General features: G+C 28.9%; 2 protein-coding genes across 2 annotated transcripts; both read left to right on the top strand.

The window, feature by feature from the left end:
- Window positions 1-3,741: 3,741 nt before the first annotated feature.
- LOC113863949 lies at window positions 3,742-4,497 on the top strand. The gene is made up of 3 exons (XM_027497753.1): window positions 3,742-3,826; window positions 3,918-3,970; window positions 4,351-4,497. The coding sequence occupies exons 1-3, from the start codon at window positions 3,742-3,744 to the stop codon at window positions 4,495-4,497; spliced, it is 285 nt and encodes a 94-aa protein (XP_027353554.1).
- Window positions 4,498-20,968: 16,471 nt separating this feature from the next.
- Window positions 20,969-23,551, top strand: LOC113863535 (cyclic dof factor 3-like). Its single transcript, XM_027497157.1, has 2 exons — window positions 20,969-21,112; window positions 22,205-23,551. Exons 1-2 carry the CDS (start codon window positions 21,020-21,022, stop codon window positions 23,549-23,551), a joined length of 1,440 nt encoding a protein of 479 aa, XP_027352958.1. The 5' UTR covers window positions 20,969-21,019.
- Window positions 23,552-26,073: the final 2,522 nt, after the last annotated feature.

Below are 26,073 nucleotides of genomic sequence, written 5' to 3'. Positions count from 1 at the left end.
AAGAAGTTTTTAAAAAGATAAAAAAATTAAATATTATTTAATCTTATTTAAATTTTAGTTTTTAAACTTGTTATATATTTATTTGAGAAATTATTAAGTATACAGATATATATATATATATATATATATATATATATATTGTGCAAGAATTAACAATAATTCATTAATTATTTAATCATATATCAAATGGATCTAATTTATAATATTGAAAAATTAGTTAATTTAAATACTATCCAAATTATCTTTATTTCAATTATAAAAAAAATAGTTTATATATGTGACTCGTGAAAATATAATTTTCTTATGATAGTGAAAAATAATAAGGTTGAGATCAATAATTATAATAATTTTTCATATCAGATAATCGCAAATACTCTTATTAAAAATCATGTTAAAAACCTTTTATATTTATATGCACTGTTATAAATAAAATATAAAAAATAAATATTATATAGGCTTATCTTAAACAAAAGCATCATCCAAATTAATTTAATAAAAAAATTCTGTTTAATATTTAACTTTAATTTGACATAATTTTTTTCTTAATTTTAATAATATTAAATTAAGTTTTTAGAATTTATCATGCCAAAAATAATGTTAGTATAAAATTTAGACAACTTGATTTTTTTTTTATTTTTTATAAATAGTATATTTTTAAAAAAAATTGATATAAAATATTATTCCGTCCAATGCACAAGTAAAAAATTATATATATATATATATATATATATATTACACATTTATGACTGTAAAATTGTATATTTTTGGATCCGGTTAATATTTATGAAACAATTTCTTCAAACTTATTACGCCAGCTCAAATAATTTTAGTGAAGATACTGAATTTAGAAACTGTTCCTTAACATACGATACAAATTACGCAACTCCATTATAAATAGTCTTATATATGTTGGTACTGTACTCACAAGAATTGTTCTACATGAGTATAAAATATTTTTAAAATGTCAAAAAATTAGTATAAATTGTAAAAAAAACAAACAAACAAAAAAGTGTAACAGATATATAATAGAAAAAGACTAAATACTTTTGTTGTCTTAATGATTTTTTAAGATGTGTTTAAGAACACGAAATACAAGTTCATAGATAATAATTTTTTATTAAAAATAAAAAATATCATAAGATCTAATGCATTGATGATATTAAATGTTTTTAATTTTTAGTAAAAAGTTAGTATTTACTGAATTTAATTTTTGTCCTTAAACACATTAAAAAAATATTTTAACTATGCAAAATTTTCACAAATTGAATTGGTTAATATGTTTTAAACTTTTTCTACACATCACTTACAAACTAATTAACGTCAAAATTTACTTAAAATAAGAAAAAAAAATCCCTCTTTTTTAATATTCAAATTTTCCCTCTTTAAAAACATATCTTTTTCAATTTATCAAAAAATTTTCTAATATTTTTACTTTTCTATTTAAATTTATTTTATATTTCAAATACATCATAAATTCACACAAAATATTTGAACAAAAAAGAGAGAGTTTAAGATATAAAAACTATTTAAAAAATCAGTCAATTTTATTTAATTTAAAAATAAAAAATATTTAATCAACTAAAAACATACTTAAAAGATTAAAGTTACACATTATTCAAACTAAAGAAATCAGAGATGTAACTAAACCTTGCTTACAATATTGTACTTTACAGTATAACTTGGGTCCTTGCCATAACTAGTATAGAATAAAGAAAATTTGGGCAGGTGGAAAGCCCGAATACAGGCCCATTATCCTAAAGATAATTTAAATTTGTAACTGGTAAAGCCATATAGCATAATGAGATTCTACAAACGAGGGTCCGTAGGGACTGCTCTCACATTCATCATACATGCTGATCGATGATACCCCGATGAGCAACAATCTATATCCATGCTGCTTTTTCAATATCACACCCATAAGGGTTCTTAACCCCTACCTACCAACGCACTCAACCATCTTTTGAAAAAAAGAACACCTGACACCTGGGATAATAGATTGCAATTCTTGTGCACCTCTATTATTTGGTGAAGCATCACTTCTTCAGGACACTTTGTTTATTGCAATATATCATCCCTTTGTGTCACCCTAACAAGTGGCAATCATTGAAGAACCCAACTCCTCGATCGCTGCATCAAAACTAATAGAGGACATTCATGTGTATATCACAAAAATATGTTCATATAACGAAAGAATTTCATGTAAATATCGTGCCACATTCATGAGGACCTAGAAAAACAGCAAAATTAGTTTGTTTTTCTCCATGCGAAATATACATGCAAACTTTTTCATCGTAAGAATGTTAAAGCAATATATATAGTGGGTATGGAAACGAGTATTAGATATACTTTTCCAGTGCATCAAAACCAAGATTTAATTTGATACATGGGGCGATTTGTTAATGCATCATGGGGAAGTCGATTATGCAGGTTATTCTATTTTGGGTCTCTACCTAATTAATTGGACTGCAACGGTAAGCACTAGGCAGTACTCTCAATCTTTCTTATGTATCACATGATAGATTTTTCTTTTTTTTTGCCTATTCTATTAGATCGATTTTATGTATTGGCAAATGGCATGTGTTAATTTTTCAAAATAGCGAATACGTTTAGCCACCGACAGTGGAAGCAATACTAATAAGATTCTTTGTTTTTGTGCTCGTTATTGACAGTTTAATGGGATCCGTATACAACATTTACCAGCTTTTCCAAAGACTGCAATGCATAATATGTTAATGATGGTTTGGTTGCTCATAATGGTACCCCGATGTAATTCTCTAATTCCCAATAACTATTTTGAGTGGTAAACCCAGAAGACTACTAAGTAAAGCATGTCATTTCACAAACATGCGTACTGAAAAGCATTTGTGTATGTCACGCGCATAGCTGACTTTTGCTATCCAACTCAATTCTGTGCCATTGAATATGACTTTTCATATATAAGTCTATTGTGACATGATCTTTAAGCTGATAATTATTTGAAAGCAAATTAAAAAAATTACACTCTCTAGTTATTTTATAATTGTAGTTTAGTTTGAATACATTTATCAGTGAATATTTATAAAAGTAAAAATTTAAATAATAAAATTAGTAGTTTATTTCTCTATCTTCTTATAAGCTCTTTTATTTAATTTTATTAAACTTAAGAAGTATATAACTTATTTTTTACTTATGAAAGAAGTTTTTCATTTTTACTTTTCATATTAAATTCGTTCTTTTATAAACACTTTTCTTACATAACATGAACATGAGCTGGTTAAATCAATTACCTACTTCAATATTATATAGACAACAGAAAGACAAATTAAACACGTGAAAGTTATCACTCGTTGTTGAATAATTAGAAACAATAATAAAAGTTTAATTAACAAAAGCTTAATAATTGACATGAGGTGACTTCTTAAATAGTAGCAAAGAAATCTCACCGTGTATATGTATGCTGATAAATACCTGTATATTAAGAGTGTATCTTTGACAGAAACATTACAAATTGTGACTCGAAGTTAGAGAACACCTAAAAGGATTTGACTATATATTTCGTAGTTGTAATGCAAATGGCAGTGTTGATATTCTTTTAGTGATATTTAATTCAAGAGTGATAGGCATGCTCTTCTATATAAGGACCGCTTAGCCCTTTCCCCATGTCATCGCACAAAGCTTTGTTCTTCTAGTACTAATTGCTTTTCTTTCAATCTCTTATAATATATTCCTCTCTCTATATACATATCGATCTACTCTGATATGATGGAGAAGAAAGCCCTCATTAGTCTTCTAGTTATTCTTCTTGGTCTTTCTTGCCTTGTATTTGTTGCTGCTGTTCCTGTAACCAGTAAGTTTCAAGGGTTTGATCTAGAAACCTTTATTCGTTTGTTAATGTATTAAAATCAGGATTACTAATCTGATTCATCATGTTAATATAGGAAGCTTCATGACCGGGAAAATGGATCCTTTAGTGCAACATCATCTGCCTAAGGTTCTCTCTTTTTCCTCGCAGATTCCTTTTTTCCGCTCTAGGACAGATATTATTGCCACATATATATATATGTCCCAAAAAATTCCAAAAGAAAAAAAAAAGATATACAAAGAGACATGGTTATGCCTGATGCCCTAACTACTTGACACAATCAGTTTTAATTTCTCTTCACTAATTAATATTTGAAACTATCATCTTAGAAAAAAAAAAAAGAGAAAGTTAATAGGAAGATTCCATGTTCTGATATTTCCCTAATAAGAAACCAACTTTACAAATTATAACCCAAACCATATGGCTTTCTTCCTACTGTCATATATCTATAGGGTTATTGTCCTGTCCAAGTCCAATCATATAGTGGTGTGATGTTCTTTAATCTGCAGGAAGATCTGGTCATGGGGTTAACGAACAACGAGGAACTGTATGATATGAAGGAAGGAATAGAGAGTAGAATGATGATGGATATTGCAGACTACCCTGTAACAAAACCAAATCCAGCCCATGATCCAAAATCTCCTGGAAAGCCTTAACTTATATTCCATGATGTTCTTGGGAGGAATCAAGGGTATAATTAGTTATTATGTCTAGACTAAAGCTTGAACAAGTGGCTACATAATATATATACTATGGTTTCGTTGTCCTGGTTTACTATGTTTATAATGTGTTTTTTGATCAGCTGTTGGAAAGTCTATGATCTAATTAAGATCTATCCTAATGAAGTTCTCAGGTTAGCTTAGGTCTTTGGTATTCCACATATGACTGAAAGGCTTTCTGTAAGATATTTAAAAAGGTTTATGAGATAAGTTGAGGCTTGTATCTTTTGATAAACCTTGAATTCACTGGTGAAATTTGAACTAGCTTTTGTTTTACTCCTGATTAGTGTGGTACTGATCTACACAGGTATGATGTTAGTGTTAATCTAAATGAATGCGCAAAGCATGAGGATAATTAGAGCTAGAGGAAATTTTATCAAGCCAACTTCAAACGATAAAGCGTGTGTGTATGTCTGTGTTTATATTCACATTCTTATTTATCTTATGAATGTTAAATTAATTATACAGATCTGAAATGATATTCTGGAAATTAAGGTTGCATGTAGGATGCTACAAATTAAGTCTGGTATGTCTTCGGAGCATGGCCTAAAGACATTTCCTACTATCCCACCTTTTGTGTCTCCTATCTTTAGTGCATATTTTTGTTTTGTATTCTTTTATCGTGGTTTCCATCTTAATTGTTAGTGGGGTTCATCTCCTTTTGCCTCATAACAAAAGGAAAATGATGCAACAATAAATTTATGTGAAACGGGTAGAACCATGAGAGAAATAGAAAAAGAAAATATAAGATGATGTAATAAAAAAATAAAAGAAAAGAGGGTATGAAATATTCTTTAACAGATTAAATTTAAAATCAAGTTATAATAATATAAATTAATATTCTAATTATATTATAAAAAGACTAATTAAAAAGAGGATTCTTTAGTCCAATCCTCGTTTTCGCAAGAAAAAACTCTCTAAATTCAAGGTTTCGAACAGGATAATACTCGCAAGAATCCCTAATAAATGGAAAGAATTGCCATGGATCCCTAAACATGAATGTTACAGTAATGAACAAAAATTTAAGAAGCAAACAAAAAGATTTAAATTTTTGCTTGAGTATGAAAGAAATGATAAGTACGTAACCGAGTTTCACAAAATAGGCTTGGTTACATTTATGATTTCGAAGGTTTCGGGTTTCTTTATCTAATTGACGAGCATACATGTAAGAAGAGAATTTTCCTTTCTATTTACATGGATTGAATCTGTCAACTGTTAGATAGATTCTTTATGTTTTCTATGTATATATAATCCTCTCAATATATATTTCATAGTGTGCGAGCTTGTCATCGAATCAAGTTTTTGTATCTCATGCAAATATTCTTTTGATCAAGGTGAAAATCAATTGGTTGTAGTTGGGTGAGACATTGGTTCGAATCGTTTGTCGTCTGTAAAATGGAAAAATCACACTGAAAATTAAAAATAAAAAAAATTTCTAGCTATCGGTTGAAGACAACGTAAGATCCATTAAATAACGTATCATTCAAATAAATAAACGTACATATCGTAGTATGCCAACTATTCTCCATTAATTAACGTATCATTTATATAAATAACCGTAAATATCGTGGTATGTCAACTGTTCATTAACGTTTTGTTATTCATATCTCAGCCGATAGATTGGATAAAATATAATTTTTAGTCTTTTAAATTGTTAAATTAATTAATTTTTTTATTTTTAAAATTTAACAAATTTTTATTTTTATTTAAAACTCTTACATTGTTTTAATCAGTTTTTAAAAATAAATTATTTCTTGCTTAAAATATTGAGAAATTTATTAGATAAAAAAAATCAACAGAGGGTCTAAATTTATATAATTTTAAAGATAGAGATTTGATTAACTCAAAATTAAGAGATCATAACTTCACACAGTTCAAATTATAGAGACTAAAAATACTATTAAACCTAAAAAATTATATATTTACAATTGAGTATTAGGTTTATCTTTATTTAAGTACTTTATAGTTAATAATAGATTATTAATATAGATATTAGTAGTTTACACCAAGTAATATATATTAAATATTCTAACTTTAATAAAAGACACTGATGTATCATTGGTGCATCAAACTATTTGAATGATGTATTATATTACTTGCATAAACTTATGATATTTATATTAATAATTGGACGTTTATTAAACAGGATATACTAACGAGAGTAACTCTAACACTTAAGATTTTTCTATTACACTAATAGAAAAATTGGATATAGAGATGGATAAATTTTGTTGTTAAATATTTATTTTTTACAATATATTTATAGATGAAATTAGAAATAAACAATGATTAATTGCTAATTTTAGCGTCACAAATGTATTAGCGATGGAAATTTAATTTTATCATTATTTAGAGGCGAAGTTCTTTCATTTCTTAAATCTACTTTTTGTCTCTAATTTGAGAGATAAATTTTCTGTAATAGAGATAAAAGTAGTCCATCTCTAATATTATATATTTTGTATCTACAGTGACAGTATTTTTGTCTTTAATTTCATTATTAATTTTATCTGATTCTGCCCTAAATTTGAACATAATGTTATATCTAGATCTGTCTCTAAATTTAAGATATTTTTATCTCTAAATTTAAGATATTTTTATCTCTAAATTATTAATTATTTTGTCTCCATTGTCGTCTCTAAATAAAGAGTAAATTATGTCGCTAATTTTATCTCTAAATAATTTTGAATTTAATATAATTAAATTCAACATTTCCTATATACTTTCTTGTATATATTTTAAAAAATATAAAATAATAAAAATTAAATTTAAAATAGCCATATTTTACTGATAATAAATTGATATATTTTGAGTGAATACTGAAAGTATAAAATTAAAATATAATCTAACAAGTATTTTTAAAATAAGAAATTAAATAAGGTAATTTATTGTTACATGATTTATATTTTGAGAAAAAGAGTTATTTATTCTAATTAGAGACAGACTTTGAAACAAAAGAATCATGAAATGGACGATTTTTATCTCAACTTTAGTTGCAAATATATATTTGACTTTAGTTGACTAATTAGAGACAAAGTTGAAGACGGAATAAAATTGAGACAGCTATCTCTAAATTCTATTGCTATTATATTTTATATTATTAATGGTCTAAACAGAGACAAAAATAAAGACAGAAAATGTTGAGAGAAATGATTTTTATCTTGAATACATGAGATTTGTTTCCTTCCTTCAATTCATTTAATTAAGAAAAAGTGTCTCTATTCACTAATTGTAATTTTTCTAATAGTGTTAGCACGTGATAATTTTTGTGATATATCAGGAGATTTTATTTTCAATTCCTTTCTCACTTGTTCTTTTGAATCCGCTCGTGTTTATATGTTTCAAATTCTTGAATACAATGTATTCATATTCATACAATTTCCTTAAGATAATATCCTTTATCTTATCACGTAAAAAAAATCATTCTCGGCAAATTATATTTTTACTTATCTAAATTTAAAATTAAATAGTATGTACAGGTAGCTAGGTTAAATTGTTAAAAATTTAAATTCCTAATTTAATATTGTTAATTTCTAAGTTTAAGTTAACTAAACATATGCATTAGCCATAATATAAATAAGCATATTATAGATCAAGAAACCATGACCTGTAAAGCAATGGAAAATGATATATAGAATGATATAAAGACAAATCCTCATGTGTGCGTATTCCATTCCAAAACCATGATTGCAAATATCACATTATCCTTTATTTTATTGTATTCTTGACGATGTGCATATCTTATAAGGTAAAGCTAGAGGATGCAAACCAGCGTAGGGTATAGAACCAAAGTTAAAAAATTTGGCTTTCATTTGAGATTAATTGCTTTGCACATAGTCATTGTCATAAGAGACAACTGGTCCACATTTGTAAAGCGGTTCCTGCATCAAATGCACTATAAACTCGTTATTAGTGAGTGAATGTAAAAATTAACAATTAAACTTAAACAAGAAGTCATCATAAACTTTTGATTCTTTAATATTTAGATAAGAGACTTTGACAATTGATGATGATAATGATGGTGTCTTACCTTAAATGTAATATTTATATGTCACACCTATTTAAATTAATATATCTCCTCAGTCCAATAATGGCTGTGTTAAACACTATAAACAATGTATAAGATTTAGTACAAGTCCTATCACTGCATAAATGGACCCAAAACAAACTACTTGTATATGATTTGGAACGTAGTTAATGAGAGCAGGTAATGCTTTTCTCATTCACCGAGTTGGACCATTAATTGAGACTAACGAAACATGATTATGTCTTATTTTCTGAAAACAAACTTTTAATATCACTAGAGAATGTCAATTGAAAGGTAATGTTTCAAAAACTTGATTGGACTGATTAGTAACTGTTCCAATCACAAACTTTTTTATATAACTACTTTTATTTATATTGCCTAGTTCCATTTCGATGGAATCATTAATTTAATTAGTTAAACAAATCAAATCTTACAAAAATTCAATCTCTAACTTGCTTTTTAACCGAGAAAAACGTTTGAAAGTGGGACACTTGTTTTAGTGTTAACTAGATATTAAGTATATGGGAGTAGAAGTAATTTATAACCAGAACAGGAGTATGCATAGACTCGCAATAATTATATACATAACCAAGGGATTATTGGGAAATAGTAAAAATCTTTTCTTTAATTCGTTATTCTTCTATATTTAACTTTATCTCCTCCTCTTTTAAATTATTGGCTGAAGTCAATGGTTACGTTATTTTTTACAATTAATTGAAATTGTCACAACGCTGAGTTACGAAGTTGAAGTAACGTTAGCTGTATATTAATTATTAAAAAAGCTTAATTATATTTTTTTTACAAGTATAGTACCGTTTTGATAAGTTTTTATAAAGTTTTCGTTAAGATTCAGTTCTTAAATTATGTAAAAAAATTTAAAATTTATTTTTTTCTTTTAACTTTTTTTTTGGTTAAATGATGAGTTAGTTGATGAAAAGTTAGTTCATCACTATTATGTTATTTATTTTTATTTAAAATTAATATTAACAAACAATTTTTTAAACATATTTTAAATATTTAGAAAAAATTCCTTTTCTCTTTCTCTTACTTCTTATTTGCTCCTTCTTCAATTTAATTAGGTCATTCAATATGTATTCTTCTTTGGTTACACTTAGTTTTCGATTTTCTAGATTAAGGAAAAACTTAAAAATTGACATTCTCTCTTTACCAAATCTTCAAGACATAGATTTATCAGGAAAATTGAGCTTCGTGGCCAAATTTCTAACTTGATTTGTAAAGGCGCTTCTGTGAATGTCTTAAAGTTTTTTGAATGTCAATTTGAAGGATCAATTCATGTTTCTTTCTCTAACTTCACAAATCTTTTTTTTATTCATTTAAACACCCCTATGATAATATTGTGTGGTGTTTCTATTGTTATAAAATTCCTATGTGGATATATGTTTGGATATAAAATGTTTGATAGGTTTAATGTTAGAGATGTCAAGATTAAAAATAACTTTTTGGAAACTGACCTAAAGTTTTCAAAGCAGTAATTATCACATACAACTAAAACGAAAGTTACATTTTAAAAGTATTATATGCATTAACAGTAAGGAGTGGTATGTATCAGACTTGACATAGCACATGTAGTTAGTGTTGTTAGTAAATTCTTATCAAATTTCAAAAAGAAACATTAGGAAGGTGTGAAGTGGATACTAAGTTATCTAAAAAGTGCTTCACGAATGTGTTTGTACTTTACAAAAAAATAATCTCACCTTATAGAGATTCTTTCATGCAGATTTGGGAGGAGATTAAGTTGGTGACAAAAGCACCACAAGTTATATTTTTACCTTGGATAGTACTAATGTAAGTTGGAAGTCTAAACTTCAAAGTACAATTGCTCTTTTAATCATTGAAGTCAAATATGTAGCTATCTCAAAAGTAGATAAAGAGATGTTATGACTAAAGCATTTTCTTAAAGAATTAAGAGAACAACAAGATGTTTTATCATTATTTAGTGATAGTCACAATGCTATATGTTGTGCCAAAAATTCAATCTTTCATTCCATATGCAAATATATTAATATGAAATATTATTTTATTAGAAACTTGATAAGTGATAGAGATCTATCTTTATTAAAAGTCTTAAGAGTAGAAAACCCAACTGATATGTTGATAAAAACTATCACAACTAATAAGTTAAGGCTTTGTATTATCTCAAATGGCTTTCAAAAATAATTGACAATGAAAGCGTTATACTAAACGAAGCACAATCATAATTTACAAGAAATTGTTGTAAATTAGACTTCAAGTGAAAGCACTGATAATATTATATAGTCTAATTAAGTTTCACATTACTTACTTTTAAGTAATATGTCTTATTATTATTATATAAGTAACACTTTATAATACTTTTATATGCACAGTAAATAAAGTACTTCTCTAGTGTAGTCTTGAATGTATTGTACATACAATGTATATGAATCATACTAAAATTTTGTATTGTTCTCTTTCTCTCTTTTTTTCTTTTTTTTTTATTTGCTCCAAACAAGGGTTAAAAATGGAACAAATACAAAATAAAGAAAATTATGAAAGCATGAAGTGGATTAAACTAAAATTTCACAATTGTCTTAGAATTTCTAAATTCTCAAGATGTAATGTTCAATTAAATAGAATTTGACTCTTCTAAAATAAAGTAAATGCAATTTAAATGATAAAGTACACTAATAATCATAGATTTTTTTATTAATCGATGTGATTGTAAGTTGTAAGTAACTTAATAATTTATTATGCATGTATTTTATTTTTAATAAAATCTAAATCGTTGATCTTGTAATAAACAACTATGAATACACTTTATCCTATAAATTGCATTGCAGCACTTTAGAGGAGTTGAATAAAAGCAAATACAAGGTAAATTAAACTAATTTAAAAATCAAAAATAGGAGTAAAATAAAAAAATAGAGAATCAATTTGGATTATTCAAAACCATCTCTCCTTCGTTGATGTTCTAGAAATTTTCAATCTTACACACATTGATACATAAGTGGTTGTTGGGTGTTTGGCAGATGCATAGATTTGGGTGGGTGTTAGGCATTTGAAGATGATGTTGTGATATAATATAGTTTAATATTGAAATAAAAATTAAAGTTGTTACTAAAACCTGAACAATGTAGAAACGGTGCTAGGCTTATCCCACCGAAACCGAACAAAGAACCAAAACCGTATAATATGATGGCCTTTCTCTTCTCAAGTTATTTTAATAAATATTTGGTATAATTTATTAAAATTAGTTATGAATTCAATTCAAAATATTCAGCCCCTTCCAAGGCTTTACGTGTGCAATAGTATTTGATCCTAACATATTATGGGCCTTTCAATGCATCAAAATTCAAAACCATTATGTTATCTTTCCACGGAGCCATCCATAGCCTCTATCTCCGCTACGGTTTTTTGTTTTGTCGTCTCCGAGGACTGTCTTTAAAAATAAGGTAACATGAATCAATATTTTCTAAATCGCAATTAAATCATTTTCTCATTGTATATCTCCTCCACAGTCAACGTTAAATTTTAACTTTTTGTCAGATATGTTTGCTCATCCTACAAATTACACAAGAATATTCTTTTCAAGTCATGATATATTACTGATTATTAACTTATTTAAAAGTCAATTTATTTATCTATAGTAAATTAATATTAAATTAATATCCAATTTAAATATTAAAAAAATTATTACAGTAAAAAATATTTAGTATGAAAAATAAATGAAATTATTTCATATATTAGAAATAATTTATCTTCTCAAATTATAAAAAAATTTAAATAAAAGAACTTTTAAAAAAAGAGGTATAAATTATTTCTAATTTATAAAAAATATTATTTATTTTTATGTAGATATTTTAATATTGTGTAGATATTTAATTTCTAATTATTATTATTATTGAGGTTGTTCCAGCAATAGAAATATCAAATTGCAAAAAAAAAAAAAAACACGCAAGAATTGAGCTTTATAATATGTTTTAAGCATCTGCCAGTAATATCTGAAAGTTTTTAGCGAAATATTTTCAGTTTTTTTCTTTCTGAATTAGAAAAATCTCATTAAAAAAAATAGAAAACATATAAACTGCTGGTACACAACTCTACTTCCTAAAAGCAGAATAAACATGAACAAAATATATATATATATATATATATATATATTAAAAAAAGAAAAATAAATTTATGCTATTAGATAGAGATTGGTATGAATAGCAAGCAATTCAGTATTGTTTAAATAAAAATTTATATTTAAATTTTTATATATATAAATTTTTTTAATAATAAACTCACTTATCACTTGAATTAAATCAAATAAAAAAGAATTTCTGTTAGAATATTTTAATATTGTCATCATATTATGGACTCGCTTCGCTCCGTGGTAGACAGATAAGATAAAATAAATTCTATATGATCATATGTTTGATACAATTAGAAGGAAGCATCAAATAAAACAAACACACAGACATGTTAATTAATGCGACAAAAAAATCATTTCCAGAATTCATGAAGAAAAGGTCTGAAATTTGCGGTGAAAAGGGCAAAAGCATTCATATGGGTTGATGCGTATCAGTTACAATTGCAGCTTTTTAAGTTTTAATCCTTTCTTCTTTCCGTATCAAATGCGTAAAAAGTTTATCTTTTTGGCACTCTAATTGATAGAGCAAAGTCAAACCAATAAGGTACGAGATACGATTGCCTACAGAAATATATATATATATATATATATTATTTTATATAATTTTTCCTATATGAATCTATGCAAACCAATGGTATTATATTTCTTTCATGTTTTATATTTTTATTAATTGTTAAATAAAAATTTAAGGCTGCTGACTTAATTTAAATAACTAAAAATTATTAAAAATAAATATTAATAAGTTAATTTAATGAAGGAGAATGATATCTTATTTAGTTTATAAATAAAAAAAAATAAGAAAATAAATTAATTTACTATCATAAGTTCGAAATGATTAAGTAAAATTATTAGATGAAGAATAATTTTGTTAAGTTATTTTAAAAAAAAATTCTCCCCCTAGGTTCTCCAATTTTGGGGATAGCCAAAATTAAACGAAGAGGAATTATGGTCTTCTTCTCTCTGACATTTTAAACTGAATATGTTTAGAAACTGATAAAACAATAAAAAAATATTTTATCATAAATATATTTTTATAATTTTCAATGGACCAATTTTTAATAAAATATTTTTATTTATTAAATTTTAACTACTTATCTTATAATTCTGATATAGTATGTCCCTTTTCATTAAAAGGAGTGTTATTTTATTGTAGAAAACTGAAAAAAAATCCCTTTATTTTCAAACATAACTTATTAATGAAGTGAGAACAAATAATTGGTTGTTATTATGAAGAGAAAAATAAAAAATAATAATAAATGAAAAAAAATAACTGACAATGTACGTAAAAGTTAGAATATTTATATACTTAATTCACGTCTTTAATAATCGACAAATGAAGAGTAATCGAGGGCGTTATTGATTTGATGAAATGCTATATATATAAATATATGAGCTTTACTATTTACTAACAAGTGTATTAAGAATGTTAATTAAAGAAAATAATATAATTTTTCATGGCAGAAATTTGTCAGTAGAAATACCTGCCATGATTTGTTGGAGAAGACTCACTAGCATTCAACTTCATGGACATGGATCAAAAACTTTGTTGAAATATCTACTTATCCTATTTTATGTCTCTTAATTAAAAAAATATTTCAAGTTTTTAAATAATAATAATATTTATTTTAAATTTAATCACATATATTTTTGTTAATTAGAAGAAAAGTGAGAAATTAAGGTGATAGGAAAGGACATTATTGATAACATTTTGACGCTTTTAATGTTAAGTTATTATGGATAGGTTGAATCTCTGATTGAGTGAGTTGCGTGTACTATTAATCGTAAGACCAATGAAATATCTGAATATGAAACCAGCCTAGGGTCTCATGAAGCAACTTGAAAGTTTAAACTCTTTGGGTGCATGAATTGTTCAAACAGGCAAGGTGTTCAGAACTAGGTGTTCAGTTGTAATGACACAACTTGTTATTAGTAATTTAATAAAAATTTCAAATGAAATCTCTTTTTCAAGAATTGCTTCGTAGAGTTTTATTAAAATAAAGATGATTGTTTTAAAATTAATTTCGATGAAAATTAAAAGGCATAATATGAATTGTGGAAACAATTTTCATTTTTTTACAAAGAGACCTTAATTATATTATAAGGTACCATTTCATTTATCTATGTTAGAGGGACCGTATAAACATACTCACGTTTTAAGTTTTAAGTAGTTCTACTACTCCCTACTTCTTTTACTAATATTTAGTTACTAAATCCTTTTTAATAAAATCGCTACTATTAAAGCTTGATTTTAATATAATATATCATGCTATTTATAGCTAGTTATTTTTGCTATTATTTCCTTGGGTTGTTGAGATGCTTGGAAATGGCCCCCTTTAAAAATGACTTTAACTACCATGAATGGCTTTAGCATAGCTATAGTTTCTTTCAGCTAAAAATAAGATCATTTGGAGATAGCTAAGTCAATAATGAGGTAATTTCTTTGGTTAACTACTAAAAATTGACTTGATCTGTCACACTCTGTTGATGTTTTGACATCTCCCATGACATATTTTAATTTTCCATAAAATATAGAGGAGAATATATATATATATATATATATATATATATATATATGTCTAAAAAGTCATTTAATTAAAAATAATATGTAACTAAAAAATAAAAGTAATTTATCTTTAAAACATCATTTCCTCCCTATCACTACTGAAACTCTTATATGCTAAATATTAACATCGTAATAAAAAAAAAGCAACTAATTTAATTAATTTTTTATAAATATAAATTTTATTTTAAAAATACATATAATATTAAATAATATAATGACTGTCTCATAAATATACATCTAATAATAAAAAAGAGTATAAAAAAATTAACAAATAATACATTTCAAATATATTATATATTTCTTATAATTAAAAAATAATTAATTTTATTTTTATAAAAGAAATTTAAAAAAATATAACTACTTTCTTCAAAAATTTTAAAAAGTTATTTGTATTAACAACTATGCTTGATTATCATTTTACAAATTTAAATACGTACTTACTAAAGAACAAATAATAAAAATATTTTAATATATGTTTAGTAAAATTACTATTTTTCCCTTCACTTTTAAGATTTAATTTCTTCTTCTTACATTTTATTTATTTTAATTTTAACTTTTAAAAATATTTAAACAATTTATTTATTATTAAGAAAAATGTTAACTTCATTAAACGTTTTTTTGTATTTTTCTATTGTCCAATCATTTCATTTTTATCCTTTGTTAGGTTTGGAACTCTGATCCTCTCTCTCACCTCTTCTTCCTCTCATCCCGATCCTTTCTTTAAATCCAAATTAAAAGGACAAATCGTGCAGGTCCAAGTTGCCAAAAAGTTGACACCACATTGCACCATGCTCTACCTCACTCTAAACACTCTGAATCTCATTCCTAACAACTTCTTCTCATCATCAACCTTTCTTTCCCAAGGTCACAACGGAGGTCACTATCACCGTCACAACAACAATTGTACCAACCCTTCAGGCCACCCTCTTCACCTTTCCCTTCATGATATAGCACCCTCTACATCCCAAGCTGAACCAAAATTATTGTGAATTGCTTAGCATCTAATACAAGTGTAATCCTCCTATCTTAATTTGTGAAGGTGTTTACGGTGAAAAATGTCAGTTTTGTAAACAAATAATTCAAGAATAATCTGGAGACTGGATTAGGTCCTCTTTGAATTCTTTTAAGTGTATTGTTAACGTAATAGTAAAAAAGACGTTTCAGAATAAATAATTTAGTAAGAATAGTGAATATAAAATGCGTAAAATTGAATCACAACGTAAAAGTTCTTTACAGAAAATTACTAAATAGGAAACCAATTGCAGAAATAAGAACTAAATTGCATGCAAGAAAATAAGTAAAATGAATATAAATTAAAATACAGAAGGGTAAATGTGCAGGAATGTAAATGTACAACTCCTCACAACAGCGAACAGCGGTCACCGTGAGTCTCCTTGTAGCTGGTGTCTGGCGCGGTGCAGGGTTTTAGGTGCGGTGTTAGGGTGCAAAAAGTCATCCCCTGTAAAATGACGCTTTGGAATATTCATAGGCAGGAGGACCACCACCGTTCTCCTCCTTTTGCGGGCACTTCTTAGTAACTACCTTGAACTGTTAATGTCCATTATCCACGATTACTTGTGATCGTACTGTTGGTTGGGACTTCTTTCATAATCGCTATTGGCCATGATCTCCTTTGCCTAGTGGCTCCCCTTTTCTTAGTAATATTGTTCCCACTATTTCTAACTTGTTTTTTTTGCTGACGACATTATATGGATGGCTAAAGTTGATTTGAATCAGACCAATTTAATCTCTAGGGTCCTAAATTATTTTTGTTTAGCATCTGGTCTCTCAGTTAATAATGAGGAATATTCCCTTTTCTTCTCTAAAAACACAGATCCTATTATGATTAAAGATATTAGTAACTGTATTGGTTTTAAAGTTTCTAAAGATTTTGGAAAGTATCAAGGTATTCCAATCAGTGATCATAAGCCCAACAAGAAGGATTTTGCTTTTCTTATATACAAAATTAGGCAAAAACTAACAATATGGAAAATGAACTCTTTATCCCAAGTTAGGAGAGTAACTCTTGCATAGTCTTGCTTGTTGACCATCCCTTCATACATTATGCAAGCTGTTATTATCCTTAATTCTGTGTATAGAGAAATCAATAGTATTTGTAGGGATTTCATTTAGGTGTCTTTAGGTAAAACCAAATGTCATATGATCAATTGGAATAGAGTCTGCCAGCCAAAGTTTGAGGGAGGTCTAGATTTCAAGAACATTTCTTTATTAAATAAAGCCTATATGATGAAGTTAACTTGGAGATTAGTCATATCTCCCAATGAGCTATGGGCTCAAGTCTCCCATTTATAGAAAGACATATCTGCTGTTTGGGACGAATTCATGCAGGGTTTGGGTTGGGTCATTACTGATGGCTTGACAGTCAAATTCTGAGAGGATAATTGGATCCCTAATATAAATAATTTGTCTTCTTATGCTGAGAGGCCTATTCCAAAGGAGGAAAGGGATACTCATGTGGTTATCTTCTCTGACAAGGAAGAATGTGACTGGACTCGGATCAGGAAAAATATCTCTAACTCTGTTTACGAGTACATAGCCTAGATAAAACCCCCTGATAGGAATAGAGGCCAAGACTTAGCTTTTTGGAACTCCTCTAGTAATGGTATGTTTTCTTTAAAAATAGTCTATGATCTATTAAGCTCCCCTATCTAGAAATTTTCCACAAACCATAATATTTTTCAAAATTTTCTGGAAATGGGATGGTCTTTCTAAAGTTATTAATTTTCTCTAGAAAGTGGCTAATGGTAGATTACTAACTAATAAGGAAAGATTTATGAGACACATATCTAGCTCTCCTCTTTGTCCTAGATGTGGTACTAGTTCAGAATCTATAATTTATGTCCTTAGAGATTGTTGGTTTGCCAAATAGGTTTGAGATTTTTTCATATTGCCTTCTAATTAGGCCTCTCTTCTTTTTTGCATGGGTTTATCTGATTGGTTTCTTAGTAATTTATCCAATTTTTAGGTGAATAACTTTTTCAGCTGGTATAGGTTATATGGTTTGGTAATCTAGTATATTTGGAAAGAAAGGAATTACGCCATTTTTCAAAATTCAGCAACTACTCCAATTCCTTGTAGTATAAAATTTGCTATGAATTTGAGTATCTAAATTGTTGTGACAGGGGTAAGGTGAAAACCTTAAAGAAGATGCAGGGTAGCTATGTTCAGAATAGATGGTATCCTCCTCACCAATGTCACATGAAACTTAATGTTGATGGAGCAATATTCCCAGCTATGGAAAGTGCTAGATGTGGTCGTCTAATTAGAGACAGCAATGAGAAATATTCTGTTGGTTTCTATCGAGGCCTTGTGTGTTGTTCTCCTTTAAAAGCTGAATTATGTGGCCTATTCTATGGTCTTCAGCTAGTAGTTCAGAAGAATATCCAAGTAATTTAGATTGAAATCGACTCTAAGGATGCTTTACAACTAGCGTTAAACATTCATAGTTGTAACCATCCTTATTCCAATTTGATTGTTACTATTAGGAATTTTTTGAAATGTATTCTTTTCATTAAAATTAGGCACATTTTAAGAGAAGGTAACAAGTGTGCTGACATGCCAGCCAAATTAAGCCTTGAGGTTGCCTTAGATATTTCTTATTTAGATAAAGGTCCTTCTTCTTTGATTTTCTTTCTTAGCCTGGACTCTTTAAGTATTTGTAATCTTAGACTAAAGGGTTAGTTATGTTTGCTTTTGGACTTTGAGCCCCTCTAAATAGTCAAAAAAAAAAGCAACAACGTTTTGAAAATAAAAGTCATGTTTTGAAGAAACAAAATAATAGTTTTGAAGTTTTAAAGAAAAATTTAAAAATATTTATAAATGATTAAATGATAAATATGTATAAAATTGTATTATTAAATTATAGGTCAAAGATTTAAACCATTTATAAATTTTAAAATACATCTAACAATTTAAAAATAATTACTCATGAGTCATTTACTTTACTAATTCAAATTAGCTTTAACTATATTTTTAAAGTAAAAATTAAAAATATTAATTTTATCTATATATTTTATTTTAAGTTATTAAAACTTGTTTTTGCATATGATTTATAATTTTAAAAAATATAAAAGTAAGAACGAATAATTTAATTCCCTTGTCAGTAATGATTAATGACAAATTTTAGATATTTTTTAAATATGTTTTATTAGGAATATTAAATAAAATATTAATATTAATTTTAAATAATTAAAAATATATCTATTAAAATACGTAAAGTTTTCTAAAAAAAATCACTTTTTAATTCTTAAAATTAATCCTTTCACGGTAAAACTTAATTAATATCTTATCATAAATTTGCAACCACCAGAGAAAGAAAAATTGAGGGAAAATTGAACAAATTCAGATTTATTTAATATTTATAGAAAAAAACAGAATGTTTGGGATGACCTTATCTTAAAATGTGAAGATGCATTGGTAGAGTAACGAGAGTTGCGAAAAAGGGCGAAGCGAGAAACGTTGAAGGCGGCGTAAAAAGCTCGCCACATTGCTTGGAAGGTTGGGCCTAGTCGAGTCGGCAATAGCAATGCCATCACTTTTGCCCTTTTCTCTTTCTCACGTCATCCCCATCTTTATACACTCTCTTTGCTGACTCATCTGCCATCTGTCTCCACCCCCTTCTCTCTCCGCCATTTCCCCTCTTTCTAATAACAAAAACTCCTTCACCTTTTCTTCTTCTCATAATAATAATTAATAAACACCCTCCTCCAATGTTATAATGCCATTAACTTTTATTCAGAAGTTTGTATGATTAGCCAATCCAATCATTGGTAGCAAATAAGATCTAAGCCACTTACCAATCCCTCTTAACATTACACCGTTCCATAAGCTAAATCCTCACCCCAACAACACTAAAAATTAATAATTTCGTTTCAAAATCAGGACTAAGAAGCTTGCATTTTCAAACACTAACGTTAGTGTCTATTCTATGAAAAACACTTTTTGGTACGTGTGTCATGCTCAAATAATATTATTCAGGATACATGCTGTCTTGTTATGCTATTTTTTTTATAAATCATATTTAATTGAGTTAGCTTTATTTATAAGATAACTTTGTTATTTGGTTACCAGTTCTTATTTTATATCTATCTAAATACCGAGAGGTAAATAATAAATATTTATTTTTTATTTTTCGAAAAAGTGAATAAAACAAAGCAAATTTTCTGTTAACAAATGAAAACTTACTGTAAAAATAACCAATGTTTTAAAACTCCGAAAATAAGAAATCAAAGTGATACGAGAAGGGTTTTATTACAGGGTCCCACTCCTACGTTTGAACAAAAACCAGAAGGCAAAGGAAAAAGGAACACTTTTTTCAAAAAATAAAAAAAGGCAATCTTTAAAAAAAAGGACTTTTTAATAGAAAAAGTGAAAGATGAGAGAAAAAGAAGTTTTTTTCATGTAAGAAAAAAATGAAAAACCATAATAAATGGTCCTGTAGTGTAGTGTGGCTTTGATGCCTCACGTTCTTTGTGCTTTTTGCAGGGTGGGACTTTTTCTTCAGAGGGTTTTTAGTGCAAGGGTGATGTCTGTCTACCCTTGAAAAGTTGTCTTGTGTGGAAACTTATTCAGAAAGAAAAAGCTACTTTTTTTTCTCTCTCTTTTTTTCTTTAATTTTTCTCACTCACATATCTGATTTTATTTTATTTTTATTAAACTCTGCTTCTGTTTCTATGTAATGGGTGTTGGAAGTGCTTAGTTTCATACTGTGTGCAACAACATCAACATCAACATCAACATGTCTGAGACTGAGAAAGATCCGGGTATCAGGCTATTTGGCAGGAAGATTCCGGCGCCGGAATGTCAGATTCCGGCCAACTCTGGACCCTCGGTACATACACTCTTTTGTTATAGCCAACCGTAACATTTTAGTTCATTTCTTCAAAAATCATGTTCTTTTTTAGTCCTTAATTTATGTAAATGGGTTGGACGTAAATTTTGGATTTTATTTTACTTTTATTTTTACGATTGGGTGTACATGGGGCTAAAACACCCGGAGATGTCCGCTAACAAGCCAGGAGTTACCATACAAGCACACTTGATCACCGTGTTGAACCCAAAAAGTTTTAAGACTATTGAGCTGTTGGTGCTTGTCACTTATATATTGCAATTTCTTCATTTCTATCCAACGACACACTTCTTCACTTATCAGATTAAGCCTTTACGGGGTTCTTGAGATTTTGTTATGTTGTGTTCTGGTTGGTTATCAGAGCTAATTTCTAGCTTCAAAATTTTATGAAATTTTAAGGTTGTTGTTGTCTCTTAATAATTTACAAGGATGGCTTAATTTAGAATGTTTGTGTATGTGCTCTTGTTTAGACTTCAGATTTGTTTAAAGTTTAAACAAAGGCGGTGTTCACTGGAAGCAATTTTTTACCTGTGAAATATTATAACTTTGAACTTGTTTCATTAAAAATTGGAACATTTTTATTATTGTTTGTTGTGATGAAAGATGGCTGTTTTATCTGAAGACCGAAAGTTTTATAACTGAGATTGATTTCAACAAATTGGATCTTGTAATCCCTTCTATATCTCTTGGCTTGATGTGTTCCATAGAATTTGGTCCTCTTCGTAGTTTTAAAACCAATTTATGCAGTGATTTTCTTGGTGTTCTTTCTAGTGATGGCGTTTATGCATAATAAATCAATAATTGACAATGTTCAGTGGTCATCTGGTAGACATATATTTTTTTCTTGGGTATGATATATCATATAAGAGCTTATGCTCATGTCATAAAGGCTTAACTTAAAAAATGGAGACATCGGTATTATTTACGGCCTGACATGGATATCAAAAAAAAAAAAAAAAAAAAGATCTTGACTTATGAAATAAATTCATATTAATATAAATGTGTGGTATTTTGTAGTATGATATTAGTTTTAATTTTGCTTGATTTATCCCTGATTGTGGTTTAAAATTTTAGGATGCTTGCAGCAGCAAAAAGAAAGCAGAACCAGAAACCCTTTGTGAAGAAAACTCTCAGCCACAAGAGAATTCTTCAGATTTAAGGTATAGTAAACAAGAGTCCCAGCATAAGGTGCAGGAAAAAGATCGAATAGTAAATGGCAAGCCTGTGGAAGATAATATGGAGACTGGTAGCACTGATGAAGATAAAATCTTAAAGAAACCAGACAAGATTCTTCAGTGTCCACGATGCAACAGTTTGGACACCAAGTTTTGTTATTTCAATAACTATAATGTTAATCAACCTCGCCATTTCTGCAAAAACTGCCAAAGGTATTGGACTGCTGGTGGAACAATGAGAAATGTTCCCATTGGTGCTGGGAGACGGAAGAATAAGCACTTAGCCTCTCAATATGGACACATTATAGTAAACTCTGATGGAGTTCCAACCTCTAGATTAGAATCCACAGACTCGTCCCGTCACCAACCTCGACATATCTCAAGTCTTGAATCCTCAACTGCTTTCAGGTCTTCAACAGATAATGGGACTGTATTGAAATTTGGTCCAGATACACCTCTCTGTGAATCGATGGATTCAATGCTTAATCTTAGAGACCAGAGAAGAAGTGTTGATGCAAGTTCTATCAGTTGTGTAGAATACGGAGGGGAACAATCGCTATGTGGATACTCGGTGACGAGTACTACTCAAGGAAATGAACTATCAGAACATAATGCGTCAAATTGGTTGCAATGTTACCCTGTTCCTCCATGGGTATTACCTTGGAATCAAGATTGGAATAATGCTGCTTCCATGGCAGTGGTTAATCAATCTTCAGCATCCACGTGTAACCCTTATAGCACTAGTCCCACTGCAATGCAATGGTGTCCCACACCAATGGCTGCAATTCCAGGCATTTACCCACCCAGCATGCCTTTGCAACTTGTATCAGCATCATACTGTAACGGAACACCACTTTGGGCTGCTGGAACTGGGGCAGTGTCAATAGGGTCCAATGCTTGCGTTTCGCCTTCTTCCTCCACTAGTAACAGTTGCTGTTCAGGCAATGGTTCCCCAACGCTGGGAAAACACACTAGAGATACAGTTTTCACTGATGAAGAGAAATTAGAGAAGTGTGTTTTGGTTCCAAAGACCATTAGAATCGATGCTCCAAATGAGCCCTCAAAAAGTCCTCTACGAGCTGCGTTAGCTATCAAGCCTGAGAAGCAGCAATCTTTATCAAATGATGACATTTTGAAAAGAACTGAATCCAAAGAAGGCAAAGATCGCATATTGGGTGCCTCTCAAATCTTGGAAGCCAATCCAGCCGCTATTTCTCGCGCTCATGCATTTCAGGAGAGCATATAATGATTTTCCTGCTTCAAATTTTCATTGACATTTTTAGTCAAATAAACTAGTGCATAGTGCTGGTTTTGGTTTTCATTTTTCTTCCAGATAGATTGCAGGTAGCATTACTTTGTTGAATCGATTGTGTGATTTCATTTTAGTGTACTTAAATCTATATAGAGCAATGCTCTCTGAAAATGATGATTTTTGCCTCTGCCACAATAAACTAGAAATTTGTAGTGATTACATTAATGCTACACACCTCTCGCTCAAGGCAGTGTATATAGAATCTATAGATGTTATTAATGTATGGAGCCCATATCTATTGGCTTAAGATTGATGAGTTAATGATTCTATTATCTTCTGTGATATGGAATGATTTTTGGAATCTGTTTTAGAGCATATTTGATTCGGTTTATTTTGGAAAAATAATTACTTAATTGTTTTAGCTTCCTCGGAGAAATTGTGAAAAATAGGCGGTTATTTTTCTAGAGTTAAGTTGAACCAAACTTTTATAAGGCACCTATGAGCTGGTTCTTGATTTTGATTCCTTTTCCAAATCAAGGGAAGAGCATTATGTGGTAGGGGAAAAGTCATGAAATTGTAACATGACACATTTGATCATGTAAGGACTCTCTTTTACGCTGGTGAAGTCATTATCCTTTTTCTTTTGGGAGACACTACCCTACCTCGTTTTCTTTATCTTTTAAATGTCTAGGAAGGAGCAAGTCATAATTGGAAATGCTTTGAAGTGCAGTTCTAACCAGGCAAAGACTGTGAGTCTTTTTTTGCAAGTGCTTTTACTTTATCACTTTTTTCCATCTTTCTTGGTGCCATTAATCTTATTTACTTAACCAAAGTTTGTATCTGTCTTAAAAGCCTTGTTTTAAGGCCCTGCTTTTTGCGATGAAAAGATCCCTTTACCAAACGAGTAGAGGTATTTTCTTTTTGGTAAAACAACCTGTGGAATATATGCTTTTTTGACTCATGTCAAAAGAGTGGTTCAAATAGTCCATTTGACAGAAGGCATTCTTTTTCACTCTTTTTGCTTTTAAATAAATTCAAATCCATATCAATTTCCAGCTTGGCGATAAGGAGGTAATTGTCATTTGTATTACTTATTTTTCCTATTCATATCACTCATTTTTTTTATCACTTCTGGATTTTACTTTTTAGAAATGTGCATAATTCATTTCACATTAAAGTTTGAAAGTTATTTATGAATTTTTATCAGAATTAAATTTTTGAATTGTATATTTTTCAGAAATTAAATTTAGAAGTGATTTATAAATGACATTCAAAATATTAATTTTACACATTTTCAAAAATTAAATTATGTACAAATAGAAGAAAAAGGTGACAAAAAGTAATTTCCTACAAGCAATGGCCCTCATTCGTCATGATGGACCTTCTTTGATCACAAACTCCATTAGGCCTGTATTGCCTCAAATTTTTGAGTGATAAATTTAGAATGAAGACTTTGTTGGCATATAAATAAGCATGGTTAGGAGCAGGGTAGGCACTTTGTCAGTTAACTATGCCCTTTATTTCTTAGGTCAATTTATTCATGATCTATGATACCTACACATGTACCCTGTAGAGCGATGCACTTTCTGAAGTGTTTTTTTTTTTCAACAACAAACCCACTTAGCTTATGAGCCTATTGCAATGCAGATTGGCTATTGAATCACGGTGATTCTTCCGTCCTTTCTTTAATTTGATAACTAATAGGAGCTTTTTTAACAAGTAAAGAATAAAAATGTAAAATGTAAAAATCCAATAATCACCAATTCCTACCATGCCCACCTTCAAAATCGGCATCAACAAAGACAAGAGACATGAGGCACACTGTACACACATGTCGAAAAGAAGTCAAGCCGAGTCAGGACGGAGGAGCCATCTCGTCGGTCATACGTCTCAAGCCACATTCCACGATTCTTCTCCCTTTGAACTCATGCACCATAGCCACTTTGCGCCAAAATTCGTCATTACGAGCCACACGAGCTGGGGTGGTGTTTTGGCTTCTTTGGTGACTTTCCATCTTCCCAACGACATTTCATCTTCTCTGACAGCTCTTCACCATGCATATGTGGCAACCACTCTGTTGCAGCCTCTCTTCAACTTGTTTACTTATTTACCTTGTAACCAGTTTTTAATCTCTTCATTTGATGGAGTAGAGAAATTACAGAACTATCTTTCTGTAGTACTGTTTTCTCCGTAACATTATTAACCGTTCAATTAAAAACCTTTTCAATCAAGCGGTCCACAAATGCATGCATTATCCAACTTTTTGAACAGTTAAAATCTCATTTATCAAAGTTTATGGGAGGATGCAAGAATTACCCATTGAATTATCCCCTAAAAGATTGTACAATGCTCTTCCTCAAATGAATCTTGTTGGCTATGACTCTTACTCTTTGGTTCCTTTTTAGTTTTCATTGCTGTAGTAATTAATATTTTTCATTTCCCGTTGGATATAAATAATTATAAAAGAATGAATGAATATTAAATATTTAGTAAAATAGTTAGCCATTTTCTGCTGT

Source organism: Abrus precatorius, unplaced genomic scaffold (assembly GCF_003935025.1).
Source record: "Abrus precatorius isolate BTA unplaced genomic scaffold, Abrus_2018 Scaffold3, whole genome shotgun sequence".
NCBI classification, from domain to species: domain Eukaryota; kingdom Viridiplantae; phylum Streptophyta; class Magnoliopsida; order Fabales; family Fabaceae; genus Abrus; species Abrus precatorius.
This window is presented reverse-complemented; position numbering and strand designations above follow the sequence as displayed.